The sequence below is a fragment of the Macaca mulatta genome, chromosome 8, assembly GCF_049350105.2.
Source record: "Macaca mulatta isolate MMU2019108-1 chromosome 8, T2T-MMU8v2.0, whole genome shotgun sequence".
Classification (NCBI taxonomy): Eukaryota; Metazoa; Chordata; class Mammalia; order Primates; family Cercopithecidae; genus Macaca; species Macaca mulatta.
In genome coordinates, this window is record NC_133413.1 from 142862770 (window position 1) to 142889585 (window position 26816).

The following is a 26816-nucleotide window of genomic DNA, read 5'->3' on the forward strand; positions in this document are numbered from 1 at the left end:
TCTTACCCATATGTGGAGCTAAAAATGTTGATCTCATGGAGTAGAGAATAAAATGATAGATACCAGAGGCTGGAAGGATGAGTGTGCAGGAGTAGGGGAAAAGGAGAGGTTAGTTAATGGGTACAAACATACAGTCAGAGGGAATAAGTTCTAATGTTTAATATCAGAGAAGGGTGACTATAGTTAACAACAATGTATTGTATAATTCAAAACAGCTAAGAGAGAGGACTGGAAATGTTCCCAACACATAGAAATGATAAATACTCCAGGTGACAGACCCCCAGACACCTTGACTTGATTGTTACACAGTCTACGCATGCAATGAAATAGCACATGTACCTCATAAATATGTACAAATATTATCCATCAATTTAAAAATTTTTACAACAGCCTTGGGAGGTAGGCATTATTATCTTCATATGAGAAATAAAGAAATGGAAATTCAGGAAGGTTGAGCAAATTATTCCAGGTTACACAGAAGAAACAGCAGAGTCAAATTCAACCAACGTTTGACTTCAAAGATCATGCTCTTACTGCTGAATAAAGAATGACAACTTATCAAAATCCTTGCTTCTCAAAATGAGAAGGAAATTGGCAATACTGAGGAAGGAAACGCAAAGACAGATCAGTGGGACGAAAAAAAGGTGAGGATTGATTGAGAATGGTTAAGAAGACCAACATCAAGTGGTAGATGAGAAAGAATAAAATACATGGAAGCTGAAAAGGAGAATGAACTAAATAGAGTCAGGGAAATGGAAGTGCCAAGATAGTTGAAATCAGCATTGTCTAGAGAAAAACTGATGTTACTTCAGTAATGAATTGTAGTTTATAGGCATGGCTAAGATACTGCTGGAGGGATTCATTCTGCTCTGGCTGGGAGGTTGACAGATGACCAAATTCTGATACTTCTGCTAATATTAATAAGGTTGTCATAGAGTATATGATCCATTAGGCAGAGATTGTTTTGTTTCCTTTTGTTTTGTTTGTTTGTTTCTATATCCCTAATATGTAGAAGAGTGCCTGGTACAGAGAAAGTGTTAAGAAATATCTGGCCGGGCGCGGTGGCTCAAGCCTGTAATCCCAGCACTTTGGGAGGCCGAGATGGGCGGATCACGAGGTCAGGAGATCGAGACCATCCTGGCGAACACCGTGAAACCCCGTCTCTACTAAAAACTACAAAAAACTAGCCAGGCGAGGTGGCGGGCGCCTGTAGTCCCAGCTACTCGGGAGGCTGAGGCAGGAGAATGGCGTAAACCTGGGAGGCGGAGCTTGCAGTGAGCTGAGATCCTGCCACAGCACTCCAGCCTGGGCCACAGAGTGAGACTCCGTCTCAAAAAAAAAAAAGAAATATCTATTAACTGATTAACATTAACAACACAAATATCTAATACTGGGTGTTTCTTCCATGTAAAGTGCTCTTAGCTCCACAAAAGCCGATAACTTACTGATAACACTTCTCAGATGAAGAAACTGAAGCCCAAAGATACAGCAACTTGCCCAAGACCATACCAGCTAAAATAAGATGCAAGCACGTTTGGAAGCCCAAATTTTTTACCTCCAAATTGGGAAGACTCTGCATTACTGACAGCATTAAGTGGGCATTCAGTGTCTCCTCCATCATGAAGACAATAGATCTTCTTGTCAACATGCTAAGTCCACTAGGCAGGCCCTTTATGTTCCAGAGCAGCTGCTGGCTCCATGTGTCTCACTACCCAGTCTTGCCTGCCAGATGTCCCTGGAGCCAGCATACCTCAGAATGCAATCAGTGGGTATTTCTTGTGATCATTTTCCCTTGGTTTGTCAACAGGAGAGTGATTGATCACAGCTGGCTGTGGCAAGATGGTCAGGGCAGCAGGATGCCTATCCAGTGCCAAATGAGATGAATGCCAAGATGAAGCCAGCATCTTTTCACTAACAGGCAAGGAAGGGGGAGTCCCTGGACAGCTCAGGACAGTCACAGTGTCAGGTATGTATGACTTTTAAGGATATCCCTATTCAGAATTAACTAATGTATACTGAGTGCCTAGTGTTGGGCTAACTGCATTCATATACACTATTCTTTGAGCCTAAAAACCACCCTGTGATAGGGTAGTGTAATCATCCTCAATTTACAGGTCATCCCCAACTTGACTCCTGCAAAGTTGCAGAGACATAAAGCAGTCCAGATGTGAACTCCAAATCCAGCATGTTTTTCATAAAATCAGAATCTCTTTCAGCCATAAGGTTAAAAATACCAGAGAAGTGATCACCCTCACTCAAGTTAAAGCATGGTCTCCAATCTTGTTTTCTCTCCCCATAGTCCATTTTTGGACTTCTAAGAACTATTCTCATAATTAAAGTCCTGTAATGCTGGCTTTGACTACTTACTGTTATTGTGATAATAGTAAACCTATAGAAGTAAAGTCTTGATTAACCAGAATCCTTAGAGAATTCTTGCATGCATCCATTCAGCAAATGCTTACTTAGTATCTACCATGCACTCTGCAGCCTGCTGGGGAGTGGTAAGGCTACAGGAAAGTAAGCAGCTCTCACTCTCGAGTAGCTCTCAGCTCAACATGGCAGACAAGCAGAGTCAATCAAATGCAAGGTACAAAATTCTATGCCTGGGGAAGCTGGGCCAAGGTGAAGTGGAGTCACCAGGTGAAAGTAGGGGATGGGCATTTGATATGGTTTGTCTCTGTGTCCCCATCCAAAACTCATCTCAAATTGTAATCCCCACATTTCGGGATTGGCCTCATGGTAGGTGACTGAATCATGGGGGTGGACTTCCCCCTTGCTCTTCTCATGATAGAATTCTCACAAGATCCAGTTGTTTGATAAGTGTGTGACTCTTCCCCTTCACTCTTGCTTTCTCTCCTGGCACCACGTAGGACATGCCTGCTTCCCCTTCTGCCATGATTGTAAGTTTCCTGAGGCTTCCCCAGCCATGCAGAACTGTGAGTCAATTAAACCTCTTCCCTTTATAAATTACCCAGGCTCAGGTATTTCTTTATAGCAGGGTGAAAATGGACTAATACAGGAAATTGGTACCTGGAGTTTGGGGCACTGCTACAAAGATACTTGAAAATATGGAAGAGACTTTGGAACTGCGTAATAGGCAGAGGTTGGAACAGTCTGGAGGGCTCAGAAGAAGACTGGAAATTGTGGGAAGGTTTGGAACTTCCCAGTGACTTACTGAATGTTTTGACCAAAATGCTGACAGTGATATGGACAATTAAGTCCAGGCTGAAGTGGTCTCAGATGGAGACAAGGAACTTACTGGGAACTGGGGTAAAGGTCACTCATGGTATGCTTTAGCAGAGACTGGTAGCATTTTGCCCCTGCCCAGATCTGTGGAACTTTGAACTTCAGAGGATGATTTAGGGTATCTGGTGGAAGAAATTTCTAAGCAGCAAAGCATTCAAGAGTTAACCTGGCTTATTCTGAAAACATTCAGTTATGTGCATTCACAAAGGGATGGTTTGAAAATGGAACTTATATTTAAAAGGAAAGCAGAGCATAAGGATTTAGAAAATTTGCAGCCTGACCATGTGGTCGAAAAGAAAAATCCATTTTCTGCGGAGAATTCAAGCCAGCTGCAGAAATATGCATAAGTAATGAGGATTTGAATGTTAATAGCCAAGACAACAGGGAAAATGTCTCCAGGGTATGTCAGAGAATTTTGTGGCAGCCCCTCCCATCACAGGCCTGGAGGCCTAAGGGGGAAAAATGGTTTCCTGGGCCGGGCCCAAGGCCCCACTGCTCTGTGAAGCTGCTGGACTTGGTGCCCTGTCTCCCAGCCGCTCCAGCTCCAGCCATGGCTAAAAGGGAACAAGGTACAGCTCAGCCCATTGCTTCAGAGTGTGCAAGCCCCGAGCCTTGGTGGCTTCTGTGTGGTGTTGGGCCTGTGGGTGCACAGAAGACAACAGTTAAGCTTTGGGAACCTCCACCTAGATTTCAGATGAGGTATGGAAACACCTGGATGTCCAGGCAGGAGTCTGCTGCAAGAGCTCTCATAGAGAACCTCTGTGAGGGCAGTGCAAGAGGAAATGTGAGGTTGGAACCCCCCCACAGAGTCCCCACTGGGACGCTGCCTAGTGGGGCTGTGAGAAGAGAACCACCGTCCTCCAGACCCCAGAATGGTAGATCCACAGACAGCTTGCACTGTGTGCCTGGAAAAGCTACAGATACTGAATGCCAGCCCATGGAAACAGCCACAGGAGTTGAAACCTGTAGAGCCACAAGGGTGGAGCTGCCCAAGGCCATGAAAGCCCAATCCTTGCATTAGGGTGGCCTTGATGGAGACATGGAATCAAAGGACATTATTTTGGAGCGTTTTTAATGAATGCCCTGCTGAGTTACAGACTTACATGTGGCCTGTGGCCCATTTGTTTTGGCCAATTTCTCCCATTTGCAACGGGAACATTTACCCAATGCCTATACTCCCATTGTATCTTGGAAGTAACTAACTTGTTTTTTACTTTACAGGTTAATTGGCAGAAGCAACTTGCTTGTCTCAGACTTTGGACTTGGACTTTTGAGTTAATGCTGGAATGAGTTAAGACCTTGGGGCACTGTTGGGAAGGCATGAAATATGAAAAGGACATGAGATTCGGGAGGAAGCAGGGGCAGAATGATATGTTTTCACTCTGTGTCCCCACCCAACTCTCTTCTCAAATTGTAAGACTCACATGTTGTGGGAGTGGTCTGGTGGGAGGTGACTGAATCATGTGGGTGGATTTTCCCCTTGCTCTTCTCCTGATAGAATTCTCAGGAGATTTGGTTGTTTGATAAGTGTGTGGCTCTTCCCCTTTGTTCTGTTTCTCCTGCCACCATGTAAGATGTGCCTGGCTTCCTCTTCCCCTTTGCCTTCCGCCATGATTGTAAGTTTCCTGAGACCACTCCCCACACCTCCACCAGCCATGCAGAACTGTGAATCAATTAAACTTATTTCCTTTATATATTACCCAGTCTCAGGTATTTCTTTATAGCACTGTGAAAACAGACTAATACAGCATTTGAGGCAAAAGAAGCAAGGTAAGGGTTTGATTGATTTCCATATTTCCTGTATTCTACCTTTAGGAAGGAGAAAATAATAATCTCATCTCATGGACCTGGTTCATTTTAATAAAAAAAAAAAAAGCATCTACTAAATTGTAGGTCCATGGTAAGCCCAATTTCCTGGACCCATTGCACCATTAGCCACAGCCCAGAACAAGATAATAGATGCTTGAAAACACAAATTTCAATTCAAAATCCTGAATCATCAAGGAAAGCTTCGGTTATGTTCACTTGACTGGACTGCCTCCTAAGCTGCAGGAAGAATGTACTGTGCATATACTAAGTAAGCATGCTTCGATATTAGGAGCTCAATGGCAATTCAACACAGGTTTTCCTGTGTGGCTCCCAATTTATCAGAATCCGCAATCCCACCACCACCCCAGTTCATCCTCCATTTTCTTAACACTGGGCTCCCGGGTTCTGACCAGCCCCCAACTTGATTCTAAACTCCCATTTCTAGCAATTTGCCAACTGAGAGCTAGCAAGGGGAGCTTAGGCATTACTCACAGCCCTGCATTAACAATGAAGAAAGGGGCACTCAGTGACACTCAGCAAAATACCCAGGGTCGCACAATTGTTGGAAGAGGGTCAGAACTGGAATCTGGGCTCAGAAACAGAGTGAACCCACTGCATTCAAATGTGAGCTCCAGAAACCTTAGCTGTGTGATCGTGGACAAGTGATTTTCTCTCTTGAGGTTTTCACATATTTATACAATGGAGATAATAATTTCCACCTAATAGTACTGTGTGAGAATTAAATAAACAGTACATTTGCATATTTGCATATATATGCATTTGCATATATAGTTCCTAGCTAGGTAACTGACTTCCCTCTCACAAAGTCTTAAATTTTCCTGGATCCTTTTTGGGAAACCAGCTCCAGGTTTTGGCATTATCAAATCTGCTTCCAGGTGATGGAATGATTCTAGAAAAAAGTAAAATTGAGGCTCAGTCAGTAACGGCTTTAGCTATTCCCTTCCCCAGACTGGGCAAGGCAGGGCTGGAGGTGCTGGCTGGGAAAGGTTGGAAGAGAAGAAAGACGGAGCCCACATGCTTCCATAGGACCCCCCGGTTTTTCAGTCAGTACGTACTGAACACGATGTACATGTGAAAGGACATATGAATCCTTGTATGACTGTGTGCACTCAACAAACTTCTTGTGCCTTTTTTAACTATCACATATTTCAGTATTCACTTCAATTTAACTAAACATATTGCTAGAGACAGAGAGATGAATGTATTTTAATCCTTTTTTGTGCCACCTAAAAAGAGCAAATGAAAGAGGAACAATTGTTAAGCCGTCTCTCCAGCCAGGTCCCGACCAACACCTGCAAATAGACACACACACACTCACTCACACACACACACACACACTCACACACTCATACAAACACCAAATTCCACGTTTCTGGGAAAACGCCCTACTCCCACCCCACCCTTCCTGCTGGTTCCTTAGTTTCCGGGAAGGCACCCTCTCCGGGCTTGGTAACCTCCTTGAAGAAACCTGTTGCTAAGTCTGAGGTCCTGTGTGGACGCCCCCACCTGGTGGCCGAACCTGGAAAAACGTTTCCAACCAAGGAAGACTGGCAGGTAATGTAACTAACTCCAAGGCTCCTGAGCCCTTCCGACCACAGCAGTCATGGGTGAACTGGAGGAGAACAGAGAGGAAAATCCACTGCTAAACGCTTGAAGGATGGAGGGGGAGGCGGGTGTTGCCAAGGTCATAGGCAATTCCCTGCCAAAACCCTGGTACAGTACAGCTTCCTAGAAGCAGCCATCAGGATGACTAAACCAGAGCCAGGAGGCAGAGCTTGATGGCTGGACGTGCCCTGCAAGCTCCGAGATGGGTGCTGACAGCACAGATTTCCAATCTTGAGTGAGGAGCACCCCCGCCATCCTCTCCCCCCTCCCAAATACGGGTGGATTTTCCATCCCCAGTGGCAGGTGCAGAGGGAGTTCCTTCTTCCTTCTGGCCATGCATTTACATCCGGACTAGCAAGGAGATTCTTTCTAGGAGAACAGTGCCTGGGTGCAAACCTCCAGGCCAAGCCCCTCACATTTCCGGTGCTCTAGCCCAGCCAAAGCAGGAGAAGTGGCAGCAACTGAGGCTGAGGGAATATCAGATCCCAAATCAAGGAGATGTTTCAGCCAAAAGAGTCTCCGGCCCCCTCACCTCCTGGCTCTGTGAAGCCCCAGCCCCTCAGCCTAGGCTTAGACACACACATTCCCATTCACTTCCCTAAAAGGAATCCTAAGACATGCATTTTGGCCAGTCCCAGCTCCCAGTCAGAGCAGCACCAGGTTCTTCTTTGTACCAGTACCCAGCGATAAGAAGGGTGGCACAAGCAAGCAACAGACAGACAGACACACACACACACTCCCCACTATGGGTGGTGCGCACCCCTCCCATCCCCAACTAAACTCAGTGGCGACCCCAACAGAAGGGATCCACCCGAAACAGAAACACAGCGGCTCATGGGAGGACCCGCTTTATCCTCTTCAACCCTCATATTAATTGGAAAAACCCACATAATTCTTTTAAGCTTCCAAACCAACACACCGAGAAGATGTCATAAATGCGCACCCGCGCGCGCACACACCCGCCCAAATCAGCAGGGGAACCACGCTTCGTTTTTTAAGCCCCCGGTGTGGAACACCCGGAGAGCGGCTCACAGACACACACACACACATACACACACACACACACACACACACACACACACACACACACACACACACACACACACACACGGAAACGCGCGCTGAAGACAGGCTGGTCTCCCATTCAGCGGGAAAGCATCCATGGGTTTTAAACCCCAGAGACTTTTCAGCTCCAGCCCCGACCCCGAGTCCCTACGCGCGCCGCCGCCGAGGGCGCCCCGAGCGGCCGGGTACTCACACCAGCGCGTGGTAGAGCAGCGCCCAGCCCCGTGGTCTCTCCAGGGCGTCGTAGATCAAAGTTTGGATGCGCCGGTACTTGGCGTTGTTCCTCTTGACGGGGCGGGTCAGCGGGGTCTTGGCCAGAAGACCGATGCCCTGCGGGGTCCTCCGCTGCCCCTCGTCGCGGCCGCCGCCCTCCAGCAGCAGGGTCCCGTCTTTGTCGGCTCCGGCCCCAAGCGCCAAGGTGACTTGCTCCACGTCGCCGGGCGCCAGTCCCACTTTCCGCTCCTCGTCGCCGGCCGCCGCCGCGTCCCCCCCGGCTGGGTTAGCGGCCCCGCCGCCTCCGCCGCCCCCGTCGCCTCCGCCGCCAGCCGCCCCCGCCGCCCTGCGCGCCTTGAGCCCCATCTGCCTCGCCCCCGCCGGCCGCTTCGCCTTCTCCGCTGCTGCTCTGGGAAGAAGGGGCGCTCGGGGTGCGTGAACGAGGCGGCGGCGGCGGCTGCAAGCCCGGGAACTCCAATGCCATGATCCGCGCGCCCCTCCCCACCCACCCCCCCCAAAAGCAGGCAAAGGCGGACCCCCTGGGGGGCAGGGGAGGCCTGGCAGGGGGTCAGGGGGTCACATTCCGCGCAGGTCAGCCGCGGGACCCCGAGGGTCGCGGTTCGGGGGCTGCGGGGAGGCTGGGAGGGCGCGCGAGGCTGGCGCGGAAGCGCTAGGGCGCGCGGCAGCGGGAGCCTGGAACCGGCGCTCCGGGGCGGCGGCGGCGGCGGCGGCACCCAGGCCGGCAAGCCCGAGACAGCATCGCAGTTTATTTACAAGCCCGGTGCCAGCCGCCCTCCCGCCCGCCCGCCCGCCACACGCGCCGCCGCCGCCGCCTCCTCCCTCCTCCGCGCTCCCACCCGCGCCCCTCCCCGCCCGCTCCAGCCTCAGCTTCGCAGTAGCAGCAGCAGCAGCGAGCGCGCCGCGGGCCGAGCGCACGCCGCCTCCCTCCCTCCCTCCCTCCTTCACCGGGGTGGGGCCCCATTGTCCCGCCCCGTCGCGGCGGGAGGCCTGGGCGGCGGCGCCCCGCCTCTTCCCACCGACCCCCACCCCTGATTGTCTGGGGACCCCGGATCTCCTGGGCTGCCGCCGTTCCCGTTACAGCCAGGCAGTGCGCTAGGCGGCCGCAGAGCCCGGCTCCTCGAGCTTGCGTGGGCGTTGGGGCTTCCCCTGGATGGGGCGTGCCGGGGGCCAGCGGGGGAAAGAAGAGAGAGGGAGGAGGGACGGGGGGGTTGTCTCCCACCGAACACTGGCTCTGTGCTTGCAGCTTTATGAATTTCCCTCACCCCTACCCCTGATCCTCGGCTTCAGAGGTAAAATCCAAGTTGTTGGGTTGGCCAAGGCCGAGCGCACCGCGAACGCACCGGCTCTGGGGTGGCGAAGCTGGTGACTCCCTCTTCCCTCTAGTTCGTGGTTCATGGTGGATATCGTGGCCCTCTCCTCCCCAAGCCTTTGAATAGCACCTTCACTAGCCTGGGTGGGCAGAGGACTGAAGAAATGCAGTCAGAATCTTTGGTTCCTGCTTTGCTCCCGACTTGCACCCAAGCCAGTCATTCCCTCTCTTGTCTAAATTTCAATTCATTCAACCGGTCTCTAACCCCTCATGAGCTTCCCTGGCGAAGGGTAGTGATCTCTGTCCTGAAGATATGAGGTCTGTGCACTCCTAAGACCTGCGTCCTAGCACTCCTAAGACCTGCGTCCTAGCCGGTGGAAGACAATGAAAAGACAAATTTTAACTGTAGAATTTCCAGTATTGGTAAATACTATGTGGTAACAAAATAGAGTGCTGCGCTATAGTCACTGGGGGAGTCTCTCTAAACTGGCCGGTCGTGGAAGGCCTCATTGTGGAGGTGACGCTTCGAGGTGAGACCCTAATGACAAGCTGGGAGCAACTATGTAAATGTGCAGAGAGCCCTCGAAACAGCAGAACAGCAGGTGCAGAGGGGAAGGGTGGCTTGAGGTTAGTAAGAGTAGAGGAAAGTGAGGCCACAGGCAGAGGCTAGACCTTGTAAGACACTGACAAAGGACAGGAGCATCCTGCACTTATTCCATGACCAGCGCCATCGGAGAAGCCTCCATTCCTGCTGCCCCGTGGCACCTGGGGCCTCCTTTCCTTCCCACTCTCACACCTCATGTCTGTCAGCTGGGGTGAGAGACATGGGGTGAGGGGAGAGCCTGTGAACAAGGCCAACGATCTATCCCTAGAGTATAAGAAAAGAGGAATCAGGCCTGCAAGAACACCAGCTCTGGATTTGCCTGGAGAAGTTAGCCAAGGAGAGCATAGGAGACAGGGAAGGGAAGAAGGAAGGGAAGAGAGTAGGAATGTGTGGGCTGGGGCAGGGGAGGGGTCAGAGAACCATCACCCTATAGTATGACTGTCAAAGGGGAGAATCTCAGAAGGGGTCTCCAAATCAAGAAGTGGGGAGTTTCCAGAGGAAGTTAAACTATAAGAATGAAATAATTAGAACAGTGTGGGATCGATACAAAAATAAACTCTCAGTGTAACAGAATTGTTTGTCCAGAAACAGACTGTAGTAGGGGAACTTAATATTAAACGGGAAGAGTTGTGACAAGAACCCCAGGGGAAAATGCTGTTCACTGGTTGATGCGTTTTGTGAGGATTATAGTTGAAATAGCACATGGAAACGTGGCAGGGCACAGTGGGACCCCTGTAGGTCTATGAGTAGATTAATGCTCAGTAGTGAGTTGGAGGAAGTAACCAGTCCAGCAGGCTCTGGAAAGGAGAAAAGCCCAAGGAAAGGGAATTACTTGGATTAGAATATCTCCAAATGGGAGCTGGGCACCACAAAGCCTTCTCCTGCCCACGTGTTAGCCCTGCCATGCCCAACACACCAAACTCACGTGTATTCTTCCGGTCCTACTCCCATCCCAACTAACCAGGAAACAGTCTTCCCCTTTATCTCAGAGCACCTATTCCAAAGTTGCTGTTCTCCCTCAGTCTCTTCCTGTTTTGTTCATTCATTACATTTATCACTGCCAAAAATGATCGTATTTACATTCTGTTTACTTGTGTACTGTTACCTTACTAAACAAGAGCAGGGACTAAGCATCATGGTTTTGAATCCTGGAAGTGTGTCTGTGATATCACAGGTTCTCAATCTGTGTTGACAGCATGAATAAATGATGAATAAATGAATGAAGAGTGTAAAGCTCCCAGCACAATGCCTGGCACACAAGCATTCGATGTATGCTTGTGGGTGAGATTTTGGTTTGGTTTCGTTTTACCATTGTGAGAGTCATCGTACTTAGGAGTCTTGCTGTCCTTTATGCTCCTTGTGACTTTAAAAACATTTTGACAGTATTTCAAATAAAAAGGCTCACTAGATAAACATAAAAAGAAGACAAGTCAAGGAATGTGGGAAGAAGATGTGAGAATTTATTATTGCATACTTAATCAAAAGTTCAGATTCCCAGAATGACAGTTTGGATCCTCAGGTACATGAAGAGACTTCTATTTTAATGGGAGCTTCAGACTGTCAAATATTACAATTTAAGATAAGGTGCAGGGGCTATTTTCATGCCTCCCATAAAAGATGAGGTTAAGTCAATAACAAATTCATAACTGAGCCAATTAAACTCAATGACAGGGAAACTGTCAGGTAGTTGAGTCTAGGAAATGGAGTTGCTTCGATAGTTTTATAATCCAATGGCGAGCAGTGTTTAGGTTTCTAATAGGCGCTTTGGAAATGTGAAAAGCAGGGTGTGCACTGAGTGTCATTTGAGGAACTGCATAATCACAGCGTTCCACAGCACAGGTTTCAGCTGAAGGAAATCAAACATCCTATATCCCATTGGAAGGAAACTTATCGGAGGCCTAAAGTCCCTGAAAGCCTCAGGTTCCAGCTGAACATGGCACCAAAGCAAAGAATTAGCAACACACTATCAACAAGGACAACAATGAGGCATTCCTCTCCTGGCTTTGAGCCCCAGCTCAAAGTGTAACATTGAAAACCCAGCCACCTGCTTCCCCTCCTCCATGCCTTAGCTTTCATTTTTGCTTTTCTCTTTAGCTGGTCTTCATCTCAGTGCATAGGCGAGATATCCAGGTAAACCCTCTCTCCCTTGCAGGTGAGGTACTTCCTGGGAATGAGTAAAAAGAGAGAGACAAAAGGGCTTTCTCTGAGCCTGCATTTCTGCCTGTGTAAACCCAGGGTTGTAAGTATCTCATGATGAGGTGATATTCCAGTGATGGTTGTTGTGACTGTCATTGAATGAGTAGGACAGAGTCTCAGGTTCACAGGCATATGCAAATGGTGGTCCTGCCTGCCCCTCTCACTCTCTTCCCTAAACACATTAAATAATTGCTTTAGGCTAATTTTAAATTTACTTTTATTATTTGTTCCACAAGAAATGCAAAGTAGTTGTTAGGAAATTATGAAATGTAAATCAGCCAGAAGGCAACAGTAATCATCTTGTTACCCAGAAATACCCTCTGTGAATATTCTGATCATGACTACTGCCAACAGGACTGCAGCATGCCTGACCTGCAAGCAATGGATGCTCAGCCCCCAGTGGGGCACCTTTCCTAGGGGACCAGTCAGCCACCTGGTGGCAGGTTGATTACATTGGGCCTTCCAAACATGGGTGGGGGTGGACATGTACCATTACTGGAATAGACACGTATCCTGGATACAGAATTGCCCCTCCAGTCCTCAGTGCTTCTGCCAACAACCCCATCCATGCACTTAGGAATGCTTCATTCGCCATCAAACAATTCCACATGAAACTACTTTGGATGAAATAATTTGTCCCCTAAATGCTTACTCTGGACCTGTATATAAATCTACCTCTTAGAGGAACCAGTGAGACAGGTCTTTGTAGCCAAAAAGAGCACTCTTTGTTTATTTGGAGAAGACAGGACAAGCTCTAATTCTGGGTGTAGGAACAACCCAGGGCAAAAGGAAATATGTTTGGGAACAATGGATCCCATTACTACCCTGTATGCATTTTTTATTCTTGAAAATCCAATCTCAGCAAATCCTCAAATTTGCTGCCCTCTTCCCTTCCTCCAGGTCTTCCTTTTGTCTTCCCCTTTCCTAGATGTCGTATCACTGTACGCTAGGACAGAGGAACTCTTTTTCCCTTACAGGGAGAAGCCTTCCTGGGAACGAACAAGAGGAAGCTAAGGAACACCCTTGTGCATGTCACTCAGCAGAGGAGGGCAGAATAGAGTTCAGCATTTAGATCATCCTGGCTCTGTGACTTTGCGCTTAGTGACCTCAAACAAGTTGCCAGACTTATTTCTAGCCTGCTTCCTCAGCTGTACAATGGGACAATGTTTATTATCCTCCTGCCTCAGACTTCGTCTATCATTCCTCCCAGGATCCATGTTGAGGTAGGGCTTTGCAGCCTGTGATGTACTGTGCGCATTGACTACATTACTGGAAGGCATCTGACACAGCATCATGGAAGGCCCTCAAGTCAGGCATGATGGGGAATGAATGAGCTCCGAGCCAAATGACGCTCACCTTCTCTCCAGATGGCAATGATTAAGGGGCTTAACTTAGATTGTTCTCAGTTGGAAAAGTGTTTCTTTTCCTGCCTCACATTTGCAATTTTTACATTAACCTTTAAATTAATTTTGTATGTTTCTTAATGTCACTTTTGTATTTTTCTTTTAAATAATTACGTTGGGTAAAATATTCCATTTGTCTATTTAATGAATTCATTCATTCCTCCTTCCAGTGAGCATTCACCGATTGCCTGTTTTATGTGTTGCTCTTCATCTATGAGAAACAGAAGAAAAAAATTAATTCTATATTTAGTTGCAAAGATGAGCTAATAAAATGCAAAACAATTTACTCATCTTTCTATGGTCATTGCTGTCAGTGACCTGGATCGTGGTAGATGCTTATTATCATAGTAACATTTATTGTGTGCTTACTGTACACTTGGCACTGGGCTGAGTGCTATATATAGATTATCTCATTTAATCCTCACAACAAAGTTATGAAATAGGCATTATGGCTATTGCTTTTCCTATCAACCATGATGAAAATTATACTTAGGTTAAGTACTGCACCCAAGTTTACATGACTAAGAAATGACAGCCCCAGGATTCAAGCTCAGGTGATCTAACTCTGGAATCTATACATTTAACCACTACGATATATTATTTCCTGAGAATGCTATTCCAGGTGGCAGGTTCCGTGTAGGCAAAGGCTTAGAGGCAAGACAGAGAGGGGAGTTTCCAGGGAAAATGGTTGTGATGGTTGGAGACAAGCATGGATGGAGCAGAGGCCACATAGGGAAGGCTTTCATACATATACCAGGCTTATGGACTTGGGGGTCGTGAGTTACTTTAAGCATAAACTGACCTAATCCCAGGTGGTTCCAACAAAGGGCTTTCTGACAACTCTCTGGAGGACAGGTTGGAAGTGAGAGAAATCAATTCAATCAGAGCAATTACAAGGCAGAGCCCAGCTGAGAGGTGTTGAGGCAGATCTTGGTGAGGAGGGGCTGGCTGCAAGAGGTATTTAGAAAAGAATGTTGCCAATAATTGGTACCTAAAAAGACAGGGCTGGGTCATGGGTCACTTTGCATTTTAGAGGCAGAAACAACCTCCCCACAATGTTGCAGCCTCTCGCCATCCTGACTGTGAGCTCCCTGCTAGGCTGAGCATCCTCTTTTGGCTCCAGTAATTGGCTCCCTGGGCAGCCTGTTCCTTTCTCTTCACCAAATGACACTTCTTCTCTTTGGGTCCTGATTGTTAAAACACCCAGTTTGCCCATGTCATTTGCATATCCCAATTATCCATTGCCATTTTCCCACTAATGAGCCCATGTGCCTGCGTTTAAGGGCGTCTGACCCAAAGTCCACTTGCTCAAGGGGGCTGAAGGCAGCAGGCACAGATGCTATTCATAGTGCCTTCAGGCAAAAAGGGCTGGGGCCGTTTGTCTTACCTCCCTCTATTAGGACTGGACTGACTCTCTAGACAGCAGACCTTTATGCCTCATTACCCCACCCCACAGACACCACGATGCTCAGTGTACCTTGGTTACAAGAAGAAAAGCACCATGCCAACTGGAGAAGCACTCTGTGTTCCTCCTGCAATCATAAAGGGCCCATTGTGCCCTGAGGCAGAGGCGCAGATCCTATTAAAGCCAAGGCCTTCTTAATCTCCATCTCAGAATTCTTTGCAGAGGGAAAGCTGATGTTTGTGTGCTAAGCCACTGGCCAGGAGATGATGCCGAATAGGGAGAGTTCAGGCTTTTGAGACTGCCTGCCCTGGGTAGGAATCCTGTCCCTGAAAAATGCTAAGTGTTTGACCCTGCACAGGTTTAATAATCAGACTTAGTCTCACCTGAAAAGTAGGAATAATAATAATCACCTTGAAAAGGTGTGTCAGGATTAAGAGAGTTAACATCCGTCAAACTTTAGCACAAAGAGGCATTCAATTCATATTCATTGATATAATGTGAATGGTACCATATTCATTCTTACCGTTACATCCAGATGAGAAGAGAACTTTCGGGTATGAAGCCCAATGTTGCTCTACCTTCTGTGACAGTGACCCACATTTTATATCACAATGTAGTCCACATAATAGAATACACATACAACTAACCGAAATGACATTTTCTATTCCATATGTTATAAAATGCTGACTGCAAGCTATAATCGTTTGATAGCACTGCCATAACAAAATCCCACAGACCAAGTGGCTGAAACAATAGGATTTTACTTTCTCAGGGCTCTGGAGGCGGAAGTCCGAGATCAAGGTGCAGGTAGGGTTAGTTTCCCCTGAGGCCTCTCTCCTTGGCTTGCAGATGGCCAACTTCATACTGCATCCCCACATGGTGTTTCCTCTGTGTACATGCCCCCTCATGCCACCTCGTGTGTCCAAATGTCTTCTTATAAGGACACCAGTCAGATGGGATTAGTTCCCACCCTAATGGCCTCATTTTAACTCGGTTGCCTCTGTAAAGGCCCTATCTACAAACGTGGTCACATTCTGAGGTCCTGGGTGTTAGGGCTTCCATGTATGAATTTTGGGGGGCCGCAATTCAGCCCGTCACATGAACGCATCACAGTGACTTCACATTTTACTGAGGGTCATCAATCTGGCCTATAAAATGTTAATCCAGTTCAGTCTTCAGCCAAGCTATTTGATTTCTGCCTGAATATCTCCATCATATGGGGTCTCATTGCCTCCCAAGAAATCCCATTGTTGAATAACCAATATACTCACCAATTGCCAAGTGTATGTTCTATGGCCAGACCCATGCTGAGCATCTTCTTTACCTCATTTAGTTGTCACAACTGCCCTTCGAAGTTGGTGTTACACAAATATACATTCAAGAATGTGTGTGGCCGGGCGCAGTGGCTCACACCTGTAACCCCAGCACTTTGGGAGGCCGAGGCAGGTGATTGCCTGAACTCAAGAGTTTGAGACCAGCCTGGGCAACATGGCGAAACCCCGTCCCTACTAAAATACAAAAAATTAGCCAGGCGTGGTGGCACGTGCCTGTAATCCCAGCTGAGAGAGGCTGCCTGTAATCTGAACCTCTTGGGAGGCTGAGGCAGGAGAATCACTTGAACCCAGGAGGCGGAGGTTGCAGTGAGCCAAGAGCGCACCATTGCACTCCAGCCTTGACGACAAAGCGAGACTCCGTCTCCAAAAAAAAAAAAAAAAAAAAGAATGTGTGTGGATTGCCCAGAGTCAGAGAACAATATCTCAACAGAGATTCAAACTCAGATTTTTCTCCAAAGCCCAAAAGATGGTGTCTGCATTATTGGAAAGTCCTTCATGTTGAGATAAAAGTCTCCCCAAGTAATGTGAATATCAAAAAGACGATAAAATTCAGTTGTTTCATAGGAGGCCTGTGATTCCATAAAGTTTTGGTGTTTGAAGACCTAGGTTTCCATTTCAGCCTTAACACTTTCTAAGTGTCCTTGGGGAAGTGATGTCAGTTCTCTTGTACTTGGTTTCCTTCTCTGGAAATGGAGAAGGAACTAAATATAAATAACATTTACCTCTTATGCCCGTGGTGAGTTTCACAGCTGACTGTAGAGACCCAAAGCACTGAGGGTCTGTATCTCAATCTGTCTCTATCTCAATCTCTGTCTCTGTCTCAGTCTACTGAGGTTATTGCTGCATCCCAGCTAGTTCCTTGGGCTGTATTCTCATTGCTGCCTAACCAATTATTAATCTCACTGAACTTCATTTTCTATTATGATGATTATCCTTGTATTATGTATTATCTGCATCATAACGACTTTCTCAGAAGATTATTGAAAGATGAGCTAATTTAATCCATGTATGACATTGCATTATTTAGAATTGTCTCGACTTTTCTTTTGATGCTCCAAATTGATCAGGAAAAAACAGTGAAAAAAATATCTTTTCTTCCTCAGAGGAAGAACAGATAAGTCTCTTTGATCCTGAGTTAAGGCTCCTTTTTAAACAGGTTTTAATTTTAAAATTTTCTGAGACCTTCCTCAACAGGCTTTATGAATGCAAGTCCCAGCCACAGTTTACAAACCTCCAGTCTGCAGGGACCAGGCAGGAACTGAAGTCACCACACTTATGTAAGGTGCTATGCGCAGAACCTACCACAAGAGGGAGAAATTCATAAATGGTAACGGTGAGTATGATTGCCATGATGATGAAAAAGAGGAAGAGGAAGAACAAAAAGAATTAAGAGAAAGAGGAAGATGCTCTTAGGCCCTAATTCTGGAGAATCAGAATCTCTCAGACTGTTCCCCTTCATCTAGACCCCTGTTCTAGGCCAGGATCCCTGTGCTATGATTTTGGACTTCTCATCCTGGTCTCAAACTTTATGGGCAATACCCCAAGTGGTTCTCAACCTATACTGGAAATCCTCATTCCATAAAGTGTTTTGCTATGAATAATTTGTGGCAAAAATAAAAATAAAACAATAAATTAAAACAATCCATTAAAATATCATTATCATTTATTGTCTGCATGTGCAAACTACAGCTGTCATCTTTTTCCTCAAGTTCTTTGAGTAAATAAATTCTCAGGATAAATATTCCATCATTTTCTATTCTCCCAAAACATAGTTTTGAAAACCCAAAGGGCTACATGTGCCCTATTTAAGAAACATGTACCACCACCAACTGTTAGTAACCAGCACTCATTAAACACACCAGATATTTGACATGAAAGATCAAATATCTCCATGAAAACCTCCACGCTTTTGGTATATTATGTCAGAAAACCAAGCATCAATGTGAGTTCATTTCCAAATGTAACTTTTGGATGGCCAGCCATATTTTCCCTCACTTTTAGAAAAGGGGTACATGGACCCAACAGGGTATTTGTATGTAAAAGTTGTTCTTGTGTGTGTACCCAGTGCCTCCATGCCCAGAATGTGGCGTGTTTTTTTTTTTTTTCATTTGTGTGTTTGTTTTTGCATCTCTTAGCACAACCTGATGTGGTCTGAAAATCAGGAGAATGATTACTCTGCAGCAAATATGCACTCTCCTGCATCCATGGGAGGATTATGCTTCCCACTGACGTGGCTGGTTCCCATAACTGGCTCTTGCTGGTGGAATATATGGACAGAAGCGAAAATGTGCCACCTCCAAGCACAGGCATTCAGAGGCATCACATGCTCGTGCTGCTTCTCTGGGAGGCCTGACCTCCACTAAGAGAAGAACATGCCCCAGGGAACTGCTGCCCCCTCCAGCCTGGACCCCAGAATGAGACAGGGGGAGCAGAGCTACCTCACTGTCCCACAGACCTGTGAGCAGAATCAGTGCCTATGGTGGAAAGCTATTGAAATTTTCACCGTTTTTTTTTTTTTTTTTTTCGTATAAGGAAAAATCAGAAATTGGCAAAAGAGATTATTTGGAGTTCCGTCAGGGGAGGGCCAAGATCCCTCTGCGAATCATTGATTCTACAGGAATCTGCACCTTTGACTGTCTTCTATTGAATCCATTTATAACTCTGTGAGGATAAAAGTTAACTTACAGAAAACTGATAGCAATGCCAATGAGTTTTGTCCAGTCAAGATGCAACTGATTCGTGCCATGCAGAAAAGATAACTCCAAATGTTATATGTTATAGCCTTTTGAATGTTCATCTGTTTTGTATCTTTTAGCAAATTTATTTCAGCATTTCCAGTTGTCTACGTATCTCTCTGTTCTACAAAAATCTCCTTTGAATTGGTCTTAGCATACTACTGATTTGCTCATTACTTGATGAGTTGGATAAAAATCTTTAACATGTATTCATTTTACATACACATGAGAGGTATGTTTTTAACTTATAAAATAAATGTTAGCAACTGTTATGAAGCAGAGGCTAACATATGCGGGTTCTAGCCTGGTCTCAGTCATCATTGACTGAGCAACTAAGAGAAGCTTTCAATGTCTTTATCTGTAAAGTGAGGTTTGGGGACAGAGAGTTTCTTTGTTCAGTTTTAAAGGTCTTGTGGAGTAGGGAGAGTATTATGAACCCATTCTACAGATGGAAATGCCGAGAGTTAGAGAGGATTAAGATTTTCTTAAAGCCACAGAATACCTCTGCCTGCCACATTAGTTCAACATCGCTGGACTGCACAGCAAATGGGCCTCGGGCTGCACAGATGAAAACCTTTCAAGAGCTCATGCTCAGGTTCTTGCTTAAAGAAAAGAACAGTGTGTGGAGTCTCACAGACCAAACTTACAACTTGGCGTCACTAATTAGTAACTGTTTAACCTTGGGCAAATTGCTGAATATCTCCAAACCTCAGTTTTATGATACATACTATGGGGCTAAAAACTTGTACTTTATAATGTGGCAGTAAAATGACAAAAGAAACGTATAGTGGCCAATACAGTACCTGGCTCAGAGCGGGAGTGCTATAAATGCCAGCTTGCCTTCCATCTCTTTCAGCAGTGTCAGAAGAATTCCTGCTTCAGAGTTAACCCAGCACAAAGTTCAAGGCTCTGCTACTTTCTAGCTGTGACTATGAGCAGGTTCGAAGGCGCCTGTGCCTTGTTCTATCCTATGTAAAACGGAGATAGTACCGGTCTGAAAATATCCACAAGGCAATATCCAGGACTGCTGAACGCAGGGGCCACAGTGGAGGAGCTAAATCCATTGTTTTTAAATCATTAATTAATGATTTTTTAAAAGTCAGGCAGAGTTAAGGTCAGAGAGAGGAACAACAAGGATCTTTGTTTGAAATTTTGAACAGAAACTGCCTTAAAACCCAGACTAACGTCAACAGCCTATAGAGTTGGGGAGCCCAATCTCAGCTGAAGGAAGCAGAGTTACATGATGAAAGAGTTCCTGCTTAATCAAAAATTGTGTGAACCCTAATTTCTGAAAATGTTGATGAGGGGTATTATGTATTTATATGCAATTCTGAAAGACTTATATCCATCTTAATGGCTGGAAATGTCCTTCAAATTTTCCATCCGCCCTGGAATAGGTCTAATGTGATAACAAACAGGAAATTGACTGGGCTGAGGGACATGCAGTTCTGTTTTGTACCATAAAATATATGAGGCTGCTGACATTGCATATTAATTAGCTGATCCTTTCCTTTCCAAATTAAGAGCTCAGTTTTGTATTACTTGCAAGGATGTAAAACTTGGCTCTGTGGTTTTGGATGCATGGAGATCTCATTCACTAAATATTTTTGGAGCACTTAGTAGTTTCTAGGATCTTCCAGGCTTGGCAAGGAATGAGGTAAGACATAACTTAAACCATGGAAAATCTCTTACCATCTAGGAAGATGATGGGGGAAGGATAAGACAAGAGTAAAAGTGATAGCAGTAAATCATTCCAGAAACATCTAGGCCTTTCCAAAGCATCCAGTATGTTTTATCTTGTATTCATTGGGAATCTTGTGAGCTTCATGTTTTTCTCTCTGTTTTGGCCAGAAGGCTAAGGGCTGATTTTCCCTGCTTTCATATATATATATATATATATATGTTTTAAAACTCTTATTATTCATTCATTTAATAAATAGTTATTGCACAACTACTATATGCCAGGCCCTCTACTAGATGCTGGAAATACAGCAATAAACAAAACAGGCAAACATTATTGCACTTAGAAAGCTTATAATCACGGCTGAGCTCAGCAGCCAATACCTGTAATCCTAGCACTTTGGGAGGCCAAGAGGGAAAGAGCACCTGAGCGCAGGAGTTTGAGGCTGCACTGAGCTGTGACTGCGCTGCTGCACGCTACCCTGGGTGACAGAGACACCCCCAAAAACAGATAGAGGGAGGGAGAAAAGAAAGCTTATATTTAAGTAAGGAAGATCAACAATAAACACAACATGGAAGTAAATATAGGGTTAAGATTTTACTTGGGCCGGGCACAGTGGTTTGCACCTGTAATCTCAGCACTTTGGGAGGCCAAGGCAGGTGGATCACCTGAGGTCAGGAGTTCGAGACCAGCCTGGCCAACATGGCGAAACTGCGTCTCAACTAAAAATACAAAAATTAGCCAGGCGTGGTGATGCATGCCTGTAATCCCAGCTACTCAGGAGGCTGAGGCAGGAGAAGCACTTGAACCCGGGAGGCGGAGGTTGCAGTGAGCAGCTGAGATTGCACCAGTTCACTCCACCCTGGGTGACAGAGTGAGACTCTGAAAAAAAAAAAAAAAAAAAAAAAGATTTTACTTGATGTTCCAGTTATAGCCATGTAACCAACCTCCCCAATCTTACTCGTGCAAAGAAAATCATCCTTCTCTGGGTTAGCAATTCTGAGAGGGCACCGGGGAATGATCTGCTGTTTGATGTTTGGGCCTTAGCTGGGAAGACTGCCAGTGACTCCAATGGATGGGGCTGGATCAGGAGGGGCAGGAGGATCCACTTCCAACACGACACAGCTTCACTGGGAATGGTTGGATACTGGGCTCAGCTGGGACTGCGAGCCAGAAAGCCTACATGATGTAACCTCTCCAGTATGGTCATGTAAAGATAGTGGGACTTCTTATGTAGAGGCCAAGTGTCCAGTGATTTAGGCAGAGGCTGTACAGCCTTTGAGGAACTAGCCTCAAAAGTCACCTCGTGTCACTTACAATGTATGCCATTGGTCGAAGGAGTCAAAGCTCACTGAGATTCAGGAAGATGGAAAACAGACTCAATGGAAAAGTTTCAAATTATTTGTGAGTTGATTTTATAACTGGCACATGCCTTTAGGGTAAATTCCCATGATCATGGAGAAGGGCTTCATATTTAGAGTCAATCACACCAGGAGTTGAAGAGCGGGTCAGGCATGTGCTTTTATTTAGCAAGCATCATTGTGTGCTGATGGTGGGCCTATCACTGTGCCAGGTGCTGGGGCTTCCACAGTGAGGTAGACACAGTTTCTTTCCCCTTGGATCAGGAAAGGGAAGTGGCTAAACACTCAATCATAAATGTGCTGTTTGAGAAATATGGTGGCAGGGAACACACAGGGGACGATGGAACCACATGGAAGGAAATATTAGTTGAGTGAATTTGGGAAAATTATTTAGCATCTCTCTGTGATTAGCATCTTTACTCGTATAACAAGGCTAGTAAGACCTGCCTTATAAGGTTGGTTTAGGGATGAGAAGAGACAAGTAATCTAAAGCGGCTCCTGGTCAATCGCTTCTCATCGTCCTATTGAGGTCTGTGCAAGCCACTTCTCACTATCTCAGCTTTTCCTCATTTGCTTGTTTGTTTGTTTACTTGCTTATTATCTGAACTCACCAAACTAGAATATAAAATATACATAGTCTGTTATTCAGGCTACTGTATAGAAAATAAACTCATCTCTGTCTAGAAAGCCCTTCCCTTCAGATATTGTGTGGCCAACTCTTTCACCCTTTACAAAAAAGCACTAAATATGCTGCCTAGTCCTTCTACTTAAAATTGCGTCCTAGAACCCTTTCTATAATCGCTGCCTTCCCATTCTGTTCTGTTTTTCCATTTCAAATATCACTTAAAACCTCTAACATACTCTACATAAGCTTTAGACTTATTTGTTTATCCTCTTGCCCTGCTGAATGTAAATTGCATTAGGGCAGGGATCTTAGTTTTTACTGATGCATCACAAGTGCCTGTAACCATACCCTTCTCACAATGGAACAAATGAATCCACTGGGAAGGAGCAGGACATTGAGTCAGAAGGGTGGGCAGGAGTCCTTTGTAAGCCGGATAAACTGTTTGGATTTTTTTTCCAAAATAAGATAAACAATGTAGACTTTTATGAGAAGGTATGACATGAACTAAATGACGTTTTTATATTATTCTGGCTGCTGTATAGAAAATGGAATAGAAGAAGTCAAGATTGGACAGGAGATGAGTTAGGAGAGAGGGTGGTGGCTTGGATCAAGGTGGTGGTCCTGGAGACGAAGAGAAATGAGCGGCTTTCAGATGCGTTTTTACATGGAAGGAAGAACTGAACAGACACGCTGATGGGCTGAACAAGAGGGTGAGTAAGAGAAGGAAAGCGAGGCTAACTCATAGGTTTTTGGTTTCAGTAACCTGCCATGATATGTCATTTACTGATATGAGTCAAGACTAAGGAAGAAGCAGAAAGTCTGCGTGTGTGTGTGTGTGTGTTGCTGTGTGTGCACGTAGTGTGGTGCGTGTGTGTGCAGTGATGTGTATGTGTATTGTGTGTGTTGTGTGTATTGTGTTATGTGTGTGTAGTGTGGTTGTATGTGTGTGTTTTGTGAGTGCAGTATTGGATGTGTGTGCAGTGAGGTGTGTATATGTGTGTATGTGTGTAGTGTGGGATATGTGTGTGCAGTGGTGTGTATGTGTAGTGTGTGTGTGTTTTGCCTATTGTTTTTTGTATGTGCGGTGTGGTTTTGTGGGTGTTTTGTGTGTGTGCGTGCAGTATTGGGTGTGTGTGCACTGAGATGTGTGTGTATGTGTGTAGTGTGGGATGTGTGTGTGCAGTGGTGTGTATGTGTAGTGTGTGTGTTGTGTGTTTTTGTGTGTGGGGTTTGGTTGTGTGTGTGTTTTGTGTGTGTGCAGTGAGGTGTGTGTGTAGTGTGTATGTGTATAGTGTGGGGTGTGTGTGTAGTTGTGTGTGTGTGTAGTGTGTGTGTGGTGTGTGTGTAGTGTGGGGTGTGTGCGCAGTGGTGTGTGTGTAGTGTGGGAGCGTGTTTACAGTGAAGTGTGTGTGTGGTGTGTGTGTAGTGTGGGATGTGTGTGTGCAGTTTGTGTGTTTGTGGTATAGTTGTGTGTGTGACCTGTGTGTAGTGTGGGATGTGTATGTGCAGTGTGTGGGGGGGGTATGGTAGTATGGGTGTGGGGTGTGTGTGCAGTGATGTCTGTGAGTTGTGTGTGTGTGTAGTATGGGGTGTGTGTGCAGTAGTGTGTGTATGGGTAGTGTCGCATGTCAGTGAGTGTAGTGCGCTGGGTATGTATGTATGATACTGGCCGCTGGGGGTGGGGTAGTTAGATTTTTTCTTGACTTTGTTCATCATGAGATGAGTATTAAACTGACGAAGTATTCTGCATCTAGAATCCAGCCTAAGGAGATAGTCAGAGGTGCTCACCAAGATTCAAAGAGGTTCTTCATTGCCTTACCATATTTGTAAGCCAAAATCTGGAAGCTAGCACAGGGTCCAGGCTTATGAGAACGGCGCAGTCGATCCCAGATCTTCCATATGACAGGGAGCTGGCCATCCTTCGAAGTGCTGCTTACTAAGATGATAATGACACTGGAAAATTCTCTTTAAATAAACAAATGGCTGGGTAAGTGCTTACTGCATAGTATATTCATGTTAGTAGAGAAATATCTACAAAATACACTCATGGTAAACTCTATAAATCATGAAAATGTAAAACTGCAAGAAATCTCAAGGCCATCGTTTCAAAATGCATGCTATAGTTAAGCAAAATAAAAAATCAGGGAAGACTGAAAGGCTGGAACGGTCCTTGTTTAAGCTGTGACATTTGATCCTATTCGTGGGAAAAGAGCTGAACTGAGAAGGACCCATGTCCTAGCCCCTGGTTTTGTTGCTGTTGCTTTGCTGGGTGACCTTGGGGACACCATTGAACGCCTCTTGGCTCGGCTTTTTCACGGTTAAATGAGACAGTTGGTAATTCTTTGTTTTTCAGAGTTTCCATGGTCTGGATGCCACCGGCTTTTCCTTATAGCAGGGAGTTTTTCGACTGCCAAGAGTGGTGGAGTTCATCTCTCCCAGCCCACTCATAATTCGGCTTGTGTGCAGAAGGTAGAAGACCTTCCCAAGGGCACACAACGCTTCTGTAAACAGCAGTGTATAGACTTCAGCAGAAGCAGCAGAAGCAAACAGAGGAAGTGAAAATGACCACTCGAAAAAACACTGATGACAGAAAAAACAAAATCGATTAGCCTTTATCTTTAAAAAAAATCAACTATGACTTCAATTGATTTCTTTTTTTTTTTTTTTTTTTTTTTTTGAGACGGAGTCTCGCTCTGTCGCCCAGGCTGGAGTGCAGTGGCCGAATCTCGGCTCACTGCAAGCTCCGCCTCCCAGGTTCACGCCATTCTCCTGCCTCAGCCTCCCGAGTAGCTGGGACTACAGGCGCCCGCCCCCTCGCCCGGCTAGTTTTTTGTATTTTTTAGTGGAGATGGGGTTTCACCATGTTAGCCCATGTTGGGATGGTCTCGATCTCCTGACCTCGTGATCCGCCCGTCTCGGCCTCCCAAAGTGCTGGGATTACAGGCTTGAGCCACCACGCCCGGCCGACTTCAATTGATTTCAAATAAAACTATTTCTATCTTTACGAGATACGTTAGATCATTGAAAGTCATGCTTACAGAAAATATTAGTGTCTCTGAAGAAAACGCTAGGCTTCTGCAAAAGTTTTGCCTCTCACTTCTAGTCATGTCCCCACTGCTAGTCCATTCTCTGAAAAGTGTGCCCAAAGCAATTTTCTTTTCTTTTTTCTTTTTCTTTTCTTTTTCTTTTTTCTTTTCTTTTCTTTTCTTTTTTTTTTTTTTTTCTTTTTTTTGAGATGGAGTCTTGCTCTGTTGCCCAGGCTGGAGGGCAGTGGTTCAATCTTGGCTCACTGCAACCTCCGACTCCCAAGTTCAAGCAGTTCTCTGCCTCAGCCTCCCCAGTAGCTGGGATTACAGGCACCTGCCGCCATGCCCAGCTAATTTTTGTATTTTTAGTAGAGACAGGGTTTCACCATCTTGGCCAGGCTGGTCTTGAACGCCTAACCTTGTGATCCACCCGCCTCAGCCTCCCAACGTGCTGGGATTACAGGCATGAGCCACCATGACCGTACCCAAAGCAATTTTCTAAAAATGAAAATGTCATTCTGTCACACACACACACTCTCACACACCCCCGCCACCTGAAACATCTGCACTGGAAATGGCTCAACAGGTACCACTTTCTATGAGAGAAAGACTAGGTCCCTTGACCTGACTCCACCCACCTCCTCCAGTTTCCTTTGCTATTCCCCTCCCTCCCCTGCCGGCCCAAGCCTGTTCGCTCTTAAATATGCCCAGCTGTTTCTAAACCTTCTGGTCTTTGCTGATGCTCTCCTTTTGTCCTTGATCAGCTCTCCTCACCTGGCTCACCAGGAAAACACCTACTCATCTTTCCGGACTCAGCTGAGCATCCTCTCCTCCGTGAAGACCTTTTCTGACCTTTGCTGCTTTTGTCCTTTGTAACTGATTATATGGGGCTCCACACAGGCTGCTATCTTACCCAATGGAACATTTCTTTGCATTTATTTCTTTACTTGCTTAGCCCCTGCCCCTTATAGGCTAAAAACTCACTGAAAACAAGAAATATGTGATTTCATCTTGGTATCCCCAGTACCTAGGATGACACTGCCATTCATTTATTTGATAAAAATTCCTTAAGTGGCTGCTAAGTTCCCTGCATTGCAGCAGGCAGCGTAGATAGCAGGGACTGCACTGTTTGTCCAGTTCCCTTTATTCCGTGGTGG

General features: G+C 45.8%; 1 protein-coding gene across 1 annotated transcript in view; it reads right to left on the bottom strand.

Moving 5' to 3' along the window:
* KCNQ3 (potassium voltage-gated channel subfamily Q member 3) overlaps positions 1–8340 on the bottom strand; it is a 359113-nt gene extending 350773 nt beyond the window's left edge. The window contains exon 1 of the mRNA XM_015146002.3: positions 7940–8340. Coding sequence (XP_015001488.1) covers positions 7940–8325 — 386 coding nt within the window. The 5' untranslated portion in view covers positions 8326–8340. The remainder of the gene's footprint in view (positions 1–7939) is intronic.
* Positions 8341–26816: the final 18476 nt, after the last annotated feature.